General features: G+C 30.3%; 1 protein-coding gene across 1 annotated transcript in view; it reads right to left on the bottom strand.

The window, feature by feature from the left end:
* The window catches only part of LOC132737753 (dynein axonemal heavy chain 6-like), a 141,684-nt gene that overhangs the window by 108,378 nt on the left and 16,385 nt on the right, over positions 1–16,921 (bottom strand). The window contains 16 exon segments of the mRNA XM_060725089.1: positions 399–617; positions 977–1,150; positions 1,569–1,691; positions 2,010–2,242; positions 2,537–2,634; positions 3,697–3,811; positions 4,780–4,996; positions 5,539–5,674; positions 6,906–6,970; positions 10,134–10,193; positions 12,330–12,514; positions 12,799–12,970; positions 13,418–13,685; positions 14,047–14,228; positions 14,655–14,822; positions 15,368–15,504. Of these exon segments, the coding sequence (XP_060581072.1) occupies positions 399–617; positions 977–1,150; positions 1,569–1,691; positions 2,010–2,242; positions 2,537–2,634; positions 3,697–3,811; positions 4,780–4,996; positions 5,539–5,674; positions 6,906–6,970; positions 10,134–10,193; positions 12,330–12,514; positions 12,799–12,970; positions 13,418–13,685; positions 14,047–14,228; positions 14,655–14,822; positions 15,368–15,504 (2,552 nt within the window).

The following is a 16,921-nucleotide window of genomic DNA, read 5'->3' as shown; positions in this document are numbered from 1 at the left end:
AGAGAATATTCAGACAATTATTTAGTGTTATGAAAAACAAAGTAACTGTGTAATATATTATGTTTGATAACACAATATAACAATCAGATTTCACATGATTCACAAGCCAAATATGAAGGTAAACATGTAAAAAAGTTTATATCTCTTCCAAATATAAAGTAATATAAATAATTTTTATAAATGAATTCTTGGAATAACCTTCCGAACACAAGTGATAATAACAGGCCCCCAGAATAGAACCAGGCCAACCTGAGCAGGGCAGTCTAACCATGTTTATTGCATTCAATTTTATATTGAAATTACCTAAACAAATTTTGGACTATTCAAAATGTAAATCTGGACAAATTGGTCACAAAAGTATAACATGGTAACAGATTATAAGTAAATTAAAATGACACCTTTAGTGTGATGAAATCAGGTCCAAGAGTCTGATACAGAGCCAATTCTTCATCTGTAACTTGAACATTATAATCCTTGGCAATGGTGAACAATTTGTTTACAATCTCAAACTCTCGTTCCAGGGCAGGTAACTCTGATGACATTTTGCCAAGGAAAGACAAATGCTCAACAAATTCTTCAACAGACTTTGGATAGTGATCCAATTTCTTGGATGCTCCCTGTAAAATTTAACATTCATATAGAAACATACACAAATCACAAAGTGTATACTTTTTAATCCCTCAAAGAAAATGAATAGTTTATACACTTTAAAACATCAAGAACAAAAATTGCATGATCCTCATATCTGTGCTCAGAAAATGCAGCATATTTACTTAAAAAATTCTGCATGTTATAATAAATAATTTTTTTTTATCTAAACCTGTAACCAAATTATTGCTAAACTTTGTATATGATACATCTACAGCTACTTACATAACGTTGAAAGCTTGAAGAAAACAATTTAAAATAAAAATTTCCATGACTAACTGACTTTGCTGAAAAATAATTTTTCTCTCGACAAGAAAGTTTAATTTACCTTGATAATAGTAAGCAAGTCTTCATTTCTTCTAATAGCTATAATAGGTAGAGCTTTGCTGACTTTACTGACAATATTATCTGGATATGGCAGACATGTTTCACGATAATTTTTGCTGTAAACGTGCACCATGGCAACACGACGCAGTATTGTCATCCTCTTCATCTGACGTATCTGTAAAAATTAAACAATCAAGAAAATTAAACGAAAGTAAAATACAGTAATTATTCATTCTCCAAATAAAATATCATCTTCTAGAAACGATTGTTAAACTCATGTCTTTGTAATATCACAATACATTTGCCCATGCTTGGGGTTCAAACCCATACTCTTTGTATAACTATATACATGTATATATCAAACTCAATACACATTGGCTTGTAAAAATGAAAAAAGATTTCACACAGAATACAAATATTCATGTGCATTACTATTATGGGCATCATTTTAAAACCATCCAAAAACCATAACATTTTCTTATTCACTGACAGAGCGAAATTTCAAAAAATTCTTTTCCTTTACAAATTTTTATTTTTCTGCATGCAAGTTACCCTAGGCTGCCCCTATATTAAATTGGGAATAAAATACCAACCATGTCTGTATGAGCAGCAAGAACTGTACTGAATTCATCTGTTGACCATTGTCTACGTTGCATAGACTCTTCAATATTCAATCGCAAACACTTGTCCACCATAAAACAGAAATTCTCAAAATTCTGAAATAAGACAAACTTTACATGTACTTTACTCATTAGAATTGGTAATATTTTCTGCTCTCATTGTCTGGAAATAAGTAAACAAAATTTAAAAAGGTCACTAGACTAACACTGACCTAGAGAATGCATCAACATGTTGTAGATATACCTCTGAAAGTGTCCAAATATGAAACAAATGATTCCATTGAATGTTTTGAATCACATAATAATTAACAAACAAAAAACCTTTAAACTTAAAGAATTTTTTCTATTCAAATATGTCTCTTTGTAATACTTTTAATCAATATTTCCTGGGGCAAACAAAGTTTAAATACTTACAGCAGAATACTGTTTCACAAGTTCCATCTCCATGGAAACGTATGTGTTGAGTTCTCCAAGAAGGGACTGATACTCAGGGTCACCTCCGAATATATACTCAAGGTCAGGCCAAGGTCGTATCATCTCCATTCTCTCTTCTTCTTCCTCTTCATCAAAGTTCAACTTAAGGTCAAATACAGGAGGTCGGCAAAACACCAATAGCCGAGGCTCTCTTGTCATTGATATGAATTTTGCTGAAAAATTAAACAATATGTATAGGACAAAAAAATTAAATTTTGAGAAGCTTTTCTAATGCAAAAACATTAAAAGTATGCTTTAATGCATTTTTTAAAATACATGTAATCATTTTTAAGAAATTTAATGAAGAATTTAGTTAAGGTTGTAGTATATGGTTACAACATAGCATTTTTAACCCAAATTACATAACTCACTGCATGAAAAATAATTTCAATATGTGATAATCACAAGGATTAATTTAGTAGCAGGTAATTGGTTTAGCAACAGAACTGTTGATAATATTGCCTTACCTATAGTTCCTTCAAACATTGCAATGATTTGTTTAATACCCATCTTCACTTCATGCTCATTTGGTGACAAACTCACAAATGTCTTGCCATGAATTTTCCTGTAAAGCAACACAAAAGTAAGGTTTGTATAAATGTAAAGCAAGAATCTTCCTGTAAATCAATATGAAAGTAAGTTTTATATCTGATGCCCAATTAGCATTGCTTATGTAGGTATTTTATTTTCATATTTTTTTCTTTGGTATAATGATCTTGCAACATAATAATGATTTTGTATTTGAAAACTTTCCTTTGAAAAAATACAATTTTATAATATAACTGATAAAATCTAACTCATCAACTTCTACCAAAACCACCTGTTGTGTGTAAAGAACTTTCCCAGTTTTGAATTTATGAAATATTAGTTAATAATTTCAAGGGTAAAAATATGAAAACAATGCATGAAGATTGTAAAAGATGATTTATCTCTTAACCTTTTCCCTTATATAAGCGTGTTTCGACGGCTTTTTGCCCCCCCCCCTTTGAGGCCTCAAACAGTGAAAAAATGTCCTATTTAGACCCCAAACACTGTTTTTCGTTTGAGAAATGTTGTTAAAAAAGTGACCATTTTTTCGGCGCCGTCCCCCATCCAAATAATACATCAGGGGGTTGCCAGAAGGGGGATGTGCCCCCTTCTGTTTGGGGGGTTTTAAGGGGGGCGGAGTCCCCCTCATCGCCAAGAAAATTTTGGACTTGTGAGAGGCTTAAAATGACCCCAGGTTGATCATAAAGTAACGTGTAACCAACGCTGAAAAGCCTTTGACTCTATCTCAATCCATTGAGAAGTTGCAGCACTTTGAAATAAATTTTGATGGAAAAAATCGAGGCAAAATAGTGATTTTTGGCAATTTTGAGATGTCCCCTCGTTGCCATGGTAACAGGAAATTTAAGACTGAGCATGTCGTTACAAAGGCAATGGTCCAGTCAACATTTGTGCCAAGTTTGATTAGTATTGAAGCATTTTTCATAGTTTCATAGCAGTTTGAACTTGTAAGAGGAGGCTTTTCAGTTAAAATGGCCATTTTTCACGATATGCTCATGGGGGAAAGGGTTAAATGTACAATAAGTTTGCCTTAATTTCTATGGAATGAAAAGAATGACAATAAAAGTTTTCCAGCACCCACCTTTTATCATCTGGATAAGCAAGTTCATCTCCACTTGTTTTCTCCTCCTCCGTTTCAGACCCAGTTTCTCCTTCTCCACTTGAATCTCCACTATAATCATTCTCCGATTCTGAATCTATATATAAACATGAAAAATTATTCAGTTAAACTAAGAAAAGCAACACTGACTGTAAAATAGTGCTGTTTGGTAGGTAAATTATGTCACAAACAATTTTATATATAATATTATGAAATGAAAAAAAAATCTATTTCCTAATTTCATTGCATAAATGTCCAGGATATCAGAAATCTTAAATGACAGAAACAGAAAAAAACATGATAAAAGGGTGAGGTGATTAACAAATATAATACTGTCTCACACATCACAGCTTACTGCTAACTAACAGTACAGCTGATCCTTCATACCCACATCTTTATTAAATTAATTGATCTATTTATTATTACCATATTGTATGTCTATAGTTTACAGTGTTATACATGCACAACCTAATATTATATATTAACATTAAAGTGTTACAACTTGCTCCTGTTGTATTATTTTTAGAAATTTCACACTAACTGTCTTTTCATAGTATGGTAAGTTTATCTTAGATTTTACATTCTTTCAGAAGATGCTTAGTAGTAATGCTTATAGTTTATAAATTACATGCAAAAGTGTTGTTGTTATAAGCATGCCCTATTACATACCATACATAAAATAAGCAACTGGAAAAAATATGTATATATCAGTTAATATCAGTTGAAGACTCTAACGATACCTGATACAAAACAATATTACAGTTTCTAAAACAATTGTAATATAGGGAAGATATCATAAGAAATATGACGTTAGTTTACCTTCAAAAATTACAAGCATATTCATTACCTTACTAGTCTCCAAATATCTAAGCAAGAAATATCATTTATCAAACAAGTGAAACATGTTTTAATTGTCATCCTTTCTTAATCTTGTCTACATATTTACTAAAACTTAACAAACATAACAAAGTGCTAGCTTTTTGATGACAGTATTACTGATAAAGAACACCTAATTGACAACAAGAGAAAAGATATTGTATACCATGCGTAAATGACCAGACATACCTGAAGTTTGTTGAAACTTGACAGTTTTCTTGTTACCGGAGCCCTCGAGGAATGCTTGTTTGAGGTATGAGGACTGTGATGAGGCTGTTTTAACTATATCAGTATCTGAAGTCTCATGATCCCTGGCATGATGTGGTACACTCAATACTAACTGTATACTTAATACAGGGGCAGAGAACTCCTCTACAACATCCTGCTGCTTGATCTCCTCCAGCACCTACAAACATGATGGTGTATATATAAACAACACTTCAGCCATGAAAATTACATAGGAGACAAACACATATTTCAAAACAGATCACATATAAATAGTTTTATTGATTAATAAAAAATACTTAAATATTAAGGATAAAATACCTACAGAATTTTAATGTCTTTAAAACATGGTTATAATACAGTTATAATAAACACCAGGGTACTTTAAGACTACATTTGTTTATTGACAGACTATATTCAATGAGGACCATTGTCAAGGTGATCTATAACTTTAAGTAGTCAACTTCTGGCTTTGATATAGAATTTGATATATGTATGTTCTGCATTCAAGTTCAAGAAGAAGAAGTTCTTCTAACAAAGTCCAATCCTAATATTTTAACTTAACATGACAGTCTGAAATGATGGCCTAGTAAACAAAATGCTACAATATAAATCTATGAATTAAGTTTGATTGTAATCTATGGAAAATACACACTTGGCAGTAAAAGAATATTACATGGGATAATGGGTGTTTTTAAATAGAAAGAAAAAATTTGTTGATACCTCATCAACATCAGGTGGTCCCTCGTACAATTCTGTTTGATCAAAGTCAAAATGGGGGATAACATATCCGGATGCCGTCACATCTTGTGTTGGTGGCGGAACCTTGGACATCGTGGAACTAGCACGTGATAATGGCCTGTAATTTATACATCAATCAAACTTTCATATAGGTATTATATGTTTCTATAAAATTAATTTAACAATTCCAATAAGCTACGTTTTTTCATGTATTAAATACAGACACACTCAAATATTTTTCGGTAAAGCACATAAACAAAGAAAGTATTGGAACCAATGAAATGTAGGTATGTAATAAATAAACAGAATGATGTCAAGAAAATTCTTTTCCAAATAACTTCTTTTATAGTATTATCATTACTTCTCAATAATTTTTCATAGTATTTTCATTAATTCCCATGTATTCTAAAAAGGAAATAAATTTCGTGTTTCTTCTTTGATAACATGGCTATTCAGTTCATAGATATAGAGGATATTAAATGAGTGTAGTTTAATACTAAATTTATTGAACGAGTTGAATAAAATCATATTATGCGAGCCTCTGGCGAGCATAATATTGTTTAATTCAACGAGTTCAATAAATTTAGTATTGAAGCTACAGGAATATAATATTCTATTTATCACATATTATTAAATAAGAACAGTATACTGTTAAAATGAGTATTTTTTCAATGACACGCCTATAGTGTAATGCTAACATTAGCGCGCTTTAACGCTATGATTATATATAGCGCAAATGATGTCACGTCACGTCAAAGTGTTATTACACTTGACTAGTGTAATATCTTTTTTTATCACACACCCCTGCCGATTTTGCGACCGGCCGTGCATATATTTTGACGTGACGTCATTAGCGTTATACAAACATAGTGTAAAGACGCGCTAAATGTTAGCGTTATACTATAGGCGCGTCAATGACTCTTATTTCACTTAAAACAGTCTTTATTTTGGGTATGTGATAAACAGAATATTAAATTCGTGTAAGTTCATTACTGAATTTATTGCACTAGTTGAATAAAATAATATTATGCTCGCCAGAGGCTCGCATAATATAATTTTATTCAACTTGTGCAATATATTCAGTATTGAACTTACACTCATTCAATATCCTCTATCAATTAAATGGCTTTATTACATTCCTGCGCCGCGGTTTATGTGATAATGTGGATTTATTTTATAATGACACAAAAAAAAATACATGTAGTATTTTTACCAAAAAAATTATACCATATTATAACCTTTAACAGGTTATCATTGTACAAAATTATTCGAAAAGAATGTACTGAAAAATAAATCATCTTCAAGCTTTAAAGTCATTTCTAATTTCTGAATAAAAAAGGAAACATTACCTTGATCTGATAGTGGTTCCTGTTGTTATAGAACTCTCTGACCCTGTCAAAGATTCCAGGTCATCCTAAAGTATAATATTTCAAATTTATTACTAAATCTTAATGGACCAATAATATATAAATTCTTGTGCATGTCCCTTTTTAAAAAAAAAACTATACATAAAGTATATACAATGCATCAAAGTTTAATACATTAAGTAATGGCAATTAAAGAAATTATTTAGATATAGTGGTCTTTGTTGGCAAAATCTGATTTTTGTCTTTCGTTAAACATTTGTACCAAAATCTAGTATAAACCTACAGTTTAAAACAGAATATCATGGAAGAAAGATATTGAAATTTATATACATAACAGGAAAGCTAATATACTAAAGAATCCCTTGCATAATTCAGATTGTCTACTTTGTTGTATATTGTAAACATAAAATTTATATAAAAAACAAATATATATTACATAACAGGTCATAAATGCTGATAAAAAGTTGAGTGTAATAAAAACCCTTAAATTAAACAGTTACTTTATGGAACCAATATAAATGATATCTGTCATATGTTGCAGTTTAGACCGGAATATCAGTCCCGAGGGAACCCACCCATTGGGCTGTAACAAGGCATGCTGAGTTACTGCCCATGGGTGGGTTCTCAAGCTACGGATATTCCAGTCTGAACTGCAAACATATGTCAGATATTTTTGCTTGCATATTTTTCATTATATTTTAAATTCTTTACCTTACAATTTTCCATGGAAATTTAGGTCAAACAACCTGTAACTATTTCCTTACAACAGTGTATGAAATTACAACTTCATTCATAACAGTAAAATTACTTCATCCTAAGCATGCCATTGTCTAGCATGCAACTTATCTGGCACCCCCCCCCCCCATATGCCAGTTAAAATTTCCAGCATAGGTAAACTAATGGAAACGCCAGTCTGATATGCAAGAAAAAGTTTATATATGATCAATACATCCAGTTTTACACATATTATTAGTTATAAAGATTTTTGACAGGTTATATGGCCCTAATAATATTAACAATTGTTTGCAACCCAAGGTGCTAGGCAATGGTTAAATTGCAAACAACCATTTATATACGGCCATATAATGTGTAAAAAATCTTTATAACAAATCTATAATACAGCAAACTTCCATTACTAATAAATAGATATTACTTCATAAATTGATGGCAGCAGTGTATACAGTTTAGATAAACGTCAGAACTATCAAATCAAAAGCAACATCACAAAATGTGCACTTTTAGCAAATGTACTTACTATAAATTACGGAAAAAAGTGATAACATAATATTATCATCATAATAATTGTAAGAAAAAATGGTTTATATCTCTATCACATGATATGGTATGCTGTGTTTTAATCTGCAAAGGCATGTGATATACAAATGTACATATATTTGATTTACTGTGAGAATACATTTGGCTATAAAGTTTGTTATTTTAACAAATTTTCAAAGCAGTGAATACATTATTATGAATACCATATAAGTATGTCATCTTAGAAATAGAGATCAAGAATTTTAAGACCATTGTTTTAACAAAAAATTGCATAATATCAAGGCAATGGAAACCATTATTTATATGGTATACATGTTTTATAATTTTAGTCTGTGAAAGCCGGCATGTGCACATAGGACTTTTTGTTTCTTCTAGTAAAATGAAAGATAAAAATATCTCGTCAAAATGTGGCAGTATAATCACATTTTAACTGAATTAATTCATTTTTTTTTTATAGAATTGATTCTATAGAAAATAGGGCCATATAAAAAAAATTGTTCCCTAAATAACTTTATGAGCACACATCTTTAGAGAAACTTCAAAAACTGTAAAAGCAGTCATAATGTTTTTCAAACTTATTTCGGTAACATAACATGATAATGTGAACTTGTTTTATAATGGATAATTTTTCAATTAAAAAAACAATTTCATATCAAGTCATATCTTTAATAATAAATATAAGTATTCAATAGATTTATTGACATGAGCATTGTTAAGCAAGTATAACAAAGCTGTCGTTAAAAAAGTTGATGTTTTTTTGTTTTTTTTTGTTTGGTTTTTTTCAATACACAAAGAAAGTTGCCAATATTTCTGATGATGACTTATACCATTTTGATGCGGACATTGTTCATATACACAGAACTATTTTTCTAATATTAAAATCTTATCCCTTTGCTATTGAATAGCCGAAACGTAGGTCTTTAATAAAATTATAGAAACCTGACCCACTTTGTTTCATGTGTTTCACTTTCCTTATTCTTTTTATTAGCCCTTTGTTTTTTATATATATATATTATTCTACAATATCAACTAAAGACACGGGCATTTAAACAAGGAAGACATTACTGGGTATATGTCCTAAGATTAATTTTTTCAAATGTTTATTTTACAATGTAATATATATTATAAGATAGTAATCTACATAAAGATCTACTTCATTTTCACAGGTAGCATGCCAACAGAGAAGAATCATCATGTTAGTACAGGAATAACAAACAAGAGATATTTTCTATCATTAGCACAACCATGGCCAGAACTTGACAAACAATTCACATCTTGAAATATCATTCTGATTGAAAAGACATGGTTGTTCCTACACAAAATTAGAAGATTTAGTCACAAAAAATTGAATAGTACAGTCTTAATTATTTTTTTCAGAATACAATTTCTATACTTTATTTGTTCTATTGTTTATTTTTTTATTTTATAGCACATCACATATGGTTCATCATAACCATCACAACATTTCATTAGAACTCTAGCTCAATCAACAATTATTTTGGCTACTGTGCTAGATAAAAATTTAAATGATCAACACTGAAGACATCAAGATGTCTGGAAGTAAATAATGTTCAAAGACCTACAAAAAAACTTGATCTTATATATATTTTTTTTAAAACTTTGTCACAAAATTTGAATCTTTGTGTCCAAACACACCTTCAGATTTTTTTTCAAATTCTTCTACTTCCTTATAGTAAAAATTTTGATATATTTCTCTACATTTCATTATTAATAAATAGAGACTAAAGACATTTCTACATCTTAAGACTGTTGAAGAAGAGACCAGCATAAAACATGAACATCTTAGCCTAATATACCAATACACAAAAGTCATACACAAAAGTCATATAATATAGGCTACAGTATCTATATATAGCAGTGACTAGACCACTGGTCTAAATAGCTAGCACAAGTTCAACACTGAAATACAAATACATTAGCAAGTTTGGCCGCTACACGTGCATACAGCTTCCTCGTATCTGATACTGCTTTTCTCTGTAAATTATCATACAAGTTATAAATTAAACAATAAAAAATAACATCTATAAATATAAGGAGTATATGCATGCATAGCTATAATATTTCATATATATATATAATAGAACATGCAATGCATGTCTTAAATTATAGCCTGATTTAGTAAAATTGATAATTATTTCTACACTTATTATGCAGATTTTGTAAATTTGTGAATTATACAGATCTTGTATATTTGCGAAACTAAACCATTATGCAGGTTTGTAAAGCACAAATATTTCAATTCAAATCTGCAACTATAAAGACAGCTAAGGTTAAATTTCCAAAGTTTTGAAAAGTTGACTTTCAAGTTGAACATGATTAACCAGTATATCATGCCCAAGTGAAACTTGTTCACTTGAAGACAAACATGGCAAAAATTAAATGCCCTCTTTTTGATGTGTGGCATAAAAATGTGCTGTCATGTCATATATTGCTTAACAGCATGGACTATCTGAATTAAAGAAATCTAAAATCTGAACAGTATCTGCAGAATGTAAAATTCAAATTTACTTCAACACTTTATGCAAGTCATGAAACACTCTTTCAAGTGTTGCCACAGAAAATATGTAGTTATAAAATAATACAATTTTTGATAAATGCAACGGAAAACAATAATAATGGGAATAAATTGTATAAAGAAATACAGTAAAACATAAGATAATATGTACAGAATTTAAAAATGAAAAACTTATACCCTGTTTGATTTATATCTAAAATGCCTCCATTTGCTAATCTGCAGATACATGTATCATACATTGATAAAAATAAAATGTACCTAATTCACTGGAATATAGAATAGGTGTGGGGATAACTATAATTAATGCACTTAATGTGTAAACTGTTAATCTAAAGTCTTTTAGGCATACCAATACTTGTTACTATTTGTTAAAATGGTATAAAAATATGTTAGAAACAACTGACATTAGATCTCTAAAGTTACAGGAGTGTAACAGTGCCTTCATATAAACAATTCTTGTGTTTTTAAATCTATAATATCTTTTAAAGATAGCAGATTTTTATTCCTGACATTTCAAAAATAATACATGTGTTGGTGGAAAGTCATTTTTATAGTATTTGAAGCCAAAAATGAGCCCCATTCCTCTCTGCTAAAATTTCCCCTCAAAAATTAAAGTAAATGAACATGTTAAAACTTCTTTTTTAATATTTAAAACACAAGGTGAAGTTAAATTTAAGACCTTTTTTGCTTAAGTGTAACCTAGTCATCAAAGATGTTACTTTTATTTGTTATCCAAGACAATATAAATGTGTCCAATAAAAACAAATGCTTTCCTTAGCATTCAACATTTAGTCTTCTTCAGAAAAATTGAGATTTATCAAATAACAAATGACACAACAGCCCTATTTTACTTCTTTTTTTTTACTTGAGCCAAGGACTTACTACATGATTTTCCCCTCCATACAGGATGGATTTGCCTTTATTCCTCTAACAGTAAAAAATATTGTATACAATCTTCTTACGGTAAAGAGAAGGAAGAGAAGGAAAATCTGCTACCTTCAAAAGATATTGTTTATTAAAGTGCTGCGCGCTAAAAATAACTGCCATTTCTACCTGATAATGAGCTTGACTTTTCATCCATTTTTCATACTAGAACAGGCAACATATAACTCAATGATTGCAATAAACACAATGCTTAATATTGTTTTCAACCTTTTAGAACAAGAATCCTGATAGAGTGAAGATAATTTATTAAATATTATTTAAAAATTAAAATGACTTATCCCTGTAAAAAAAGCAATCAGACACAACAACAACAACAAAAAAGATGACATTAAAGAAAGGCAAACGCTATTGCCATTGTCAATCAATTTTGTTTGATACTTTCTCTTTGACAGACAATGCTTGATGATAATTTTAAAACAACTGAAAGGAAAGACATTAAGTATAGATCAAGAAAAATATACAATATCATTTTTATCCAAAAGAAACTTTAACAAATGACCTTAATTGTAGATAAAATATTTTGTAGTTGGAACATTATTATTTGCTTTGCCTTTCGCATATTCAATTCCACTACCCATACCATAAAATGAATGTTGACATACATTTTATAAACAATCTATCTGACATTTGTCAAGAAAACAATGGGGTACCTTTTCTTCTTCCTCCTCCGTAACATTGTATGAGGAAACAAGATGATCCAGTAGGTGGCGTGTTGCTGTGATAACTAGACGACGTAACATCTCCAGTACCAGGTAATCTATAGAACGCAAGAATGATGCTAGACGATTCAGTATCTTACGCCAATCTGCTATCTGTGCATATGTTGGTTTGTCACCTGTAACCATGATAAAAAATTTACTAGCATTGTAAAAGGTCTCTGATGTATGGAGTAAAAATTGAAGCGTTACTAATTTGCATAAGACTTAAATAAAAGAAAAAACATAGGTAGTTGTGACCATTCTAAATGCTATTTCGGTCAATTCAAATACCATTCACTATAAAATTCCCTAAGGTTTTTATTAGAATCACATGTACAATAATAAAACAAACTTTAGAAGTCAAGATAAAACCATATTGTATTTTCACAATTCATCTTTAACTATATAGAAATTGTCTTACTTTTTGGTTCATCCTTTTTCTTATCAGCCAGAGGAGTGACCCCATATTTAGCCTGTATACGTAGAGCCTTGCTATTGAGTTCTTTAGGCTCTTCATCAGGAATTTTGATTTTCACTTTTCTAGGACTGCCAGGTCGGATCCCATGTGTAATGCCTTCCATTTCTGCTACAGTCTAGAAAAACACAGTAGTCATGTGATCATAAACCAAGAAATAGGCAATGGAATAAATCATTTCCGTAAGTTTGAAATCATCTTTCATAATACCAGAACTCAGATCTTAGAAATTGATTGGCAAAGTATTTCAAGTTCTTCTTAAAATACAAAGCTTAAACTACAAAGCTATCACTAACCTTGCCATGACAACCAATTACAGAAGACTTATCATTTTCAGTTATATCTATTTGGCAGTTTAATTTCATAAAAATAGTAATTGTTTTCATTGTAGTCTATAAAAAAACTTTAAAATACTAAATTTCTTATCATGTTTGATGTTAAAGAAACTTACATATGTAAATACATGTATATAATCAAGGTCAAACAGTGCTATGGTCATAATGTGACCTAAATAAAGTGTGCTTTAAAATAAAAAAAAAGCTACAATCTATGAATACAATCTTACAGCACAAGACTCCCATGCGATATCTATAATCTTATTTCTCAGTGTATTCAACATTTTCCATGCTTCATCATTTTGCGTCTGCTGCACAGCTTTGAAATCTTCCAATGTCATGGTCATGGACTTTTCCAACTTAATGAGACTGATGGCACTGTCACCTTTACCAATACCAGTCAAACTACCAGAGGCAGCCTCACATAAACTCCTGATGTGAATGAGACATCCCTGCAGGACTTCATTTGCAACAAATAGCTGCTTGTAAAGCTTATTTCTGAAATAAAATATAATAACATATCAGAGATACGATCAATCTGGCATTAAATTTCAGTCTGTGAAATGTGGGAAATAAATGTTAAAATACTGACAGGTGATCACATAATGATATCCCTTAAGTCAAACTGGGAAATAATTATGCTGATTTTTATGAACATACATCAGCATGTTGTCAGAATTACAGATGGCCTTTTAATTACCAAAAACTTGATAGCACAAAGATGAAAGCACTCCTCTATTTCTAAACCATGGCTCAGTAATCAAAGACCTATAACTCATCACAACCAATTTTCTGCTTGAAAATAGTATATGATTTAGCTTTCAAATCTAGGATATTTACAGGCAATGTATATACTTACTGGCTTTTACCACTCTTCTGTAACCTAATAGCTTTTCTCCACATTTTGAATGTTTTCCATTTTCTAAACTTGACAAACACAGGTATGTCCTTTATATTGTAGAAATATCTTCTCTCCCACAGCCACCACAACACCGGTATATTGAATGACTCACCCTCTACATCTGTACTGTCTTGTACCACCTGTAAAACATGATGAAATAAAAACAACATACAAAATGATCATATTTCATCAATGGACGTAATTGCGTTTTTTTACACAAAAAACTGTATATGAAAATATGCAAACTCTTTTTCTTGTCAATTTGTTGACATCTAAAACTTATTCATTGAGGGAGAATTTTTTCAGGGTAATCAGTTGAACCAAAAATGCCACTGAACATACATAGAGAAAAAAAGTAAACAGATTTTATTTTCATTTATCTTAAACCTGAGGAAGTATTGTGATAATATTAACAGACCAAGTTGTGAGGGGGTTTTGATCCCTGGTGTTGCTTAAAGTTTGTATCACCCGAGATAAGCCAAATCTTCTTTCCTGTTTCGGCGCCTAATTTCGGTTATGACCTTAACTGTATTGGTGAGCCATAAAACCAAACAAAACAAACTTACCCTTGTTACAAATGAAGCACTGACTGTCCAATAGACCTTCTCAGACCTAGACTCATTTGGTGAAACAACTTGTAGATCATATGGGTCATACCTGCTTCTTTTATTGACCCTGTTTCGAGGCAGACAATATACAAAATCACCATCATCTTGCTTCATTTTACTGGCTTCCTTCAAATTTAAAATTGGAAATAAAAATAATTTTTGACTAGAAATAATTCAAGTTTTCTTTAAAAAGAATATTATTCAAGTTAATATCAACTGAATACAAAGGTACAAGTATAAAGCAAGTATTCAAAGTTTCATGTTGATGACTTTTTCAATATTTGAATAATGGGCTACATTTAAATTTTTGCACACAGACGACAATGATTACACAATGATGACAAAAGCTCAACTTTTTCTTCAAAACAGATTTTATGATAAAAACTTAAAATGGGATAAATGCATATCAGCTATTATCAATAACATTGTTTTATACAAATGTTTACTTTGCAAATAATGTACATGTATTACCTATGTGTTTCAAACTTCTTCAAGAAACTGTACATTGTTGAGCTTATATGAACATGTACAGTAAAATCTTCATAGGAACATTTTTTATGAAGGTAATTATATCCAAAACTTATGCTTTGGTTACAATGAAAATTGTTCTTTTTGATCAAAGCAAATATTTATCAAAGTCTAAGAAACAAAGGAAGCATATATTCACAAACCTTTTCATTATCTGGAATATTTTTCAGTTTTTCCATGGCTTCTTTACAGCCTGGTGCATGTCTAGGTATCTCTGTCTTCCAGCCAAGTTTTTCTCTCAGTTTATGTATATGATACATTACATCATCATTTTCTGGGGCTGTAAATATTTATATATTATATTTCAATGTTATTCATATGTGAATATGTTCGTATGAACGATATGATATCAAACAATGATTTTAGCAAGGCAAGGATGTGTTAATTGTATCTTAAATGTATATTATCTTGTACAAAATTATACAAATGAGTTCCTTAAGTCAATGTATACATGTACAACTTAACTGACTAATTTGGTAAATAATTTCTATCAGCATCATTAACATCAACCTATGAAATCAAAGTTGATGCTTTTTTACAAGTTAAAATGGTCCTTAACCTAGGAAGGTCAGAAGTAAAAGGACCTTATGATGTGTGTAAATTGAAGATGAAGTTTTGCAGGTGTTGCACATTGATGTACATAAAGCTGTTTTGCAGACATATATACACAAATAAACAAAGAAACATTTTTAAAGTGAAACACCTTTAAGCCTTTCTTTAGGCATATGATCAGCATATAATATAATATAATAATTTTCACTAAACATTGAAATTTGAAATCATTTGTGTTTAATGAAAAATATTTTGGGAGCAGTGATGTTCTAATATTTAGACAAGAGAAGAATTACATGAAAAAATGAAAATATACATAAAGGTATATTGTTGTTTAAATAGTATAATAATAACAGTATATAAATTAAGATATATGGACAAAAAATATTTAATGCATGCATCAGAAGTACTTAATTGGATAAAAAAACGGCTTTCTCTAGGTGTTTTTTTCTTCCTCAAATTGTTGAGAAATATATCTGTTGCAACACTTTTGACACTTTCAAATGGAAAAGAAACTAAAGACATGATGCCCTAAGATTTCTCACAAGAGATTGACAGTTTGAGTAAAGTCATTTGGCCAAATAAGCTTGTTTTTTGACTGGTCAGTTAAACTATATAAATTAAAAAATATTTTTTGTCCAGGAAAAGACCTTGTTGCTTAGATTGATGACTAGTTAACCATTTATTTATATGTCAAATTTTCTACTACCATCCTTTTAACAAGATCTTATTCTGATTCTAATTTTTCATCCATTATAAAAATACAATGTACTGAGTTCTCTGGCAAGCAGACAAAGAAGAAAGTCATTCATTCAATAACAAAAAATCTCCAATTTAGCATACTTGGTTCTTTAATTGAGAAAAAAAATGCAATGTTTTGAAATATGAGTAATCATAAAATTACATAGTGTGTCATTATACAACATACACATGCAACACGACAGCATTTAACACCATGCAAGCATACAAAACAGTGTAAGCATCCTCACACGCCAAAGTAAGCACACATATAATATACATGTGCATAAAATATTCACTTGCAAAACCAATATGAAATATGTTAAGGATTTAGGCCTACATGGGCTATTGTCATGTTTCCTTAAATTATAGAAGCTCTAGATAATCTGGGATTCTGATTCACATTA

The sequence above is a fragment of the Ruditapes philippinarum genome, unplaced genomic scaffold (assembly GCF_026571515.1).
Source record: "Ruditapes philippinarum isolate M1 unplaced genomic scaffold, ASM2657151v2 ctg1792_1_1_1_1, whole genome shotgun sequence".
NCBI classification, from domain to species: Eukaryota; Metazoa; Mollusca; class Bivalvia; order Venerida; family Veneridae; genus Ruditapes; species Ruditapes philippinarum.
The sequence above is the reverse complement of the archived record's forward strand: the minus strand, read 5'-3'. Positions and strand labels throughout refer to the sequence as shown.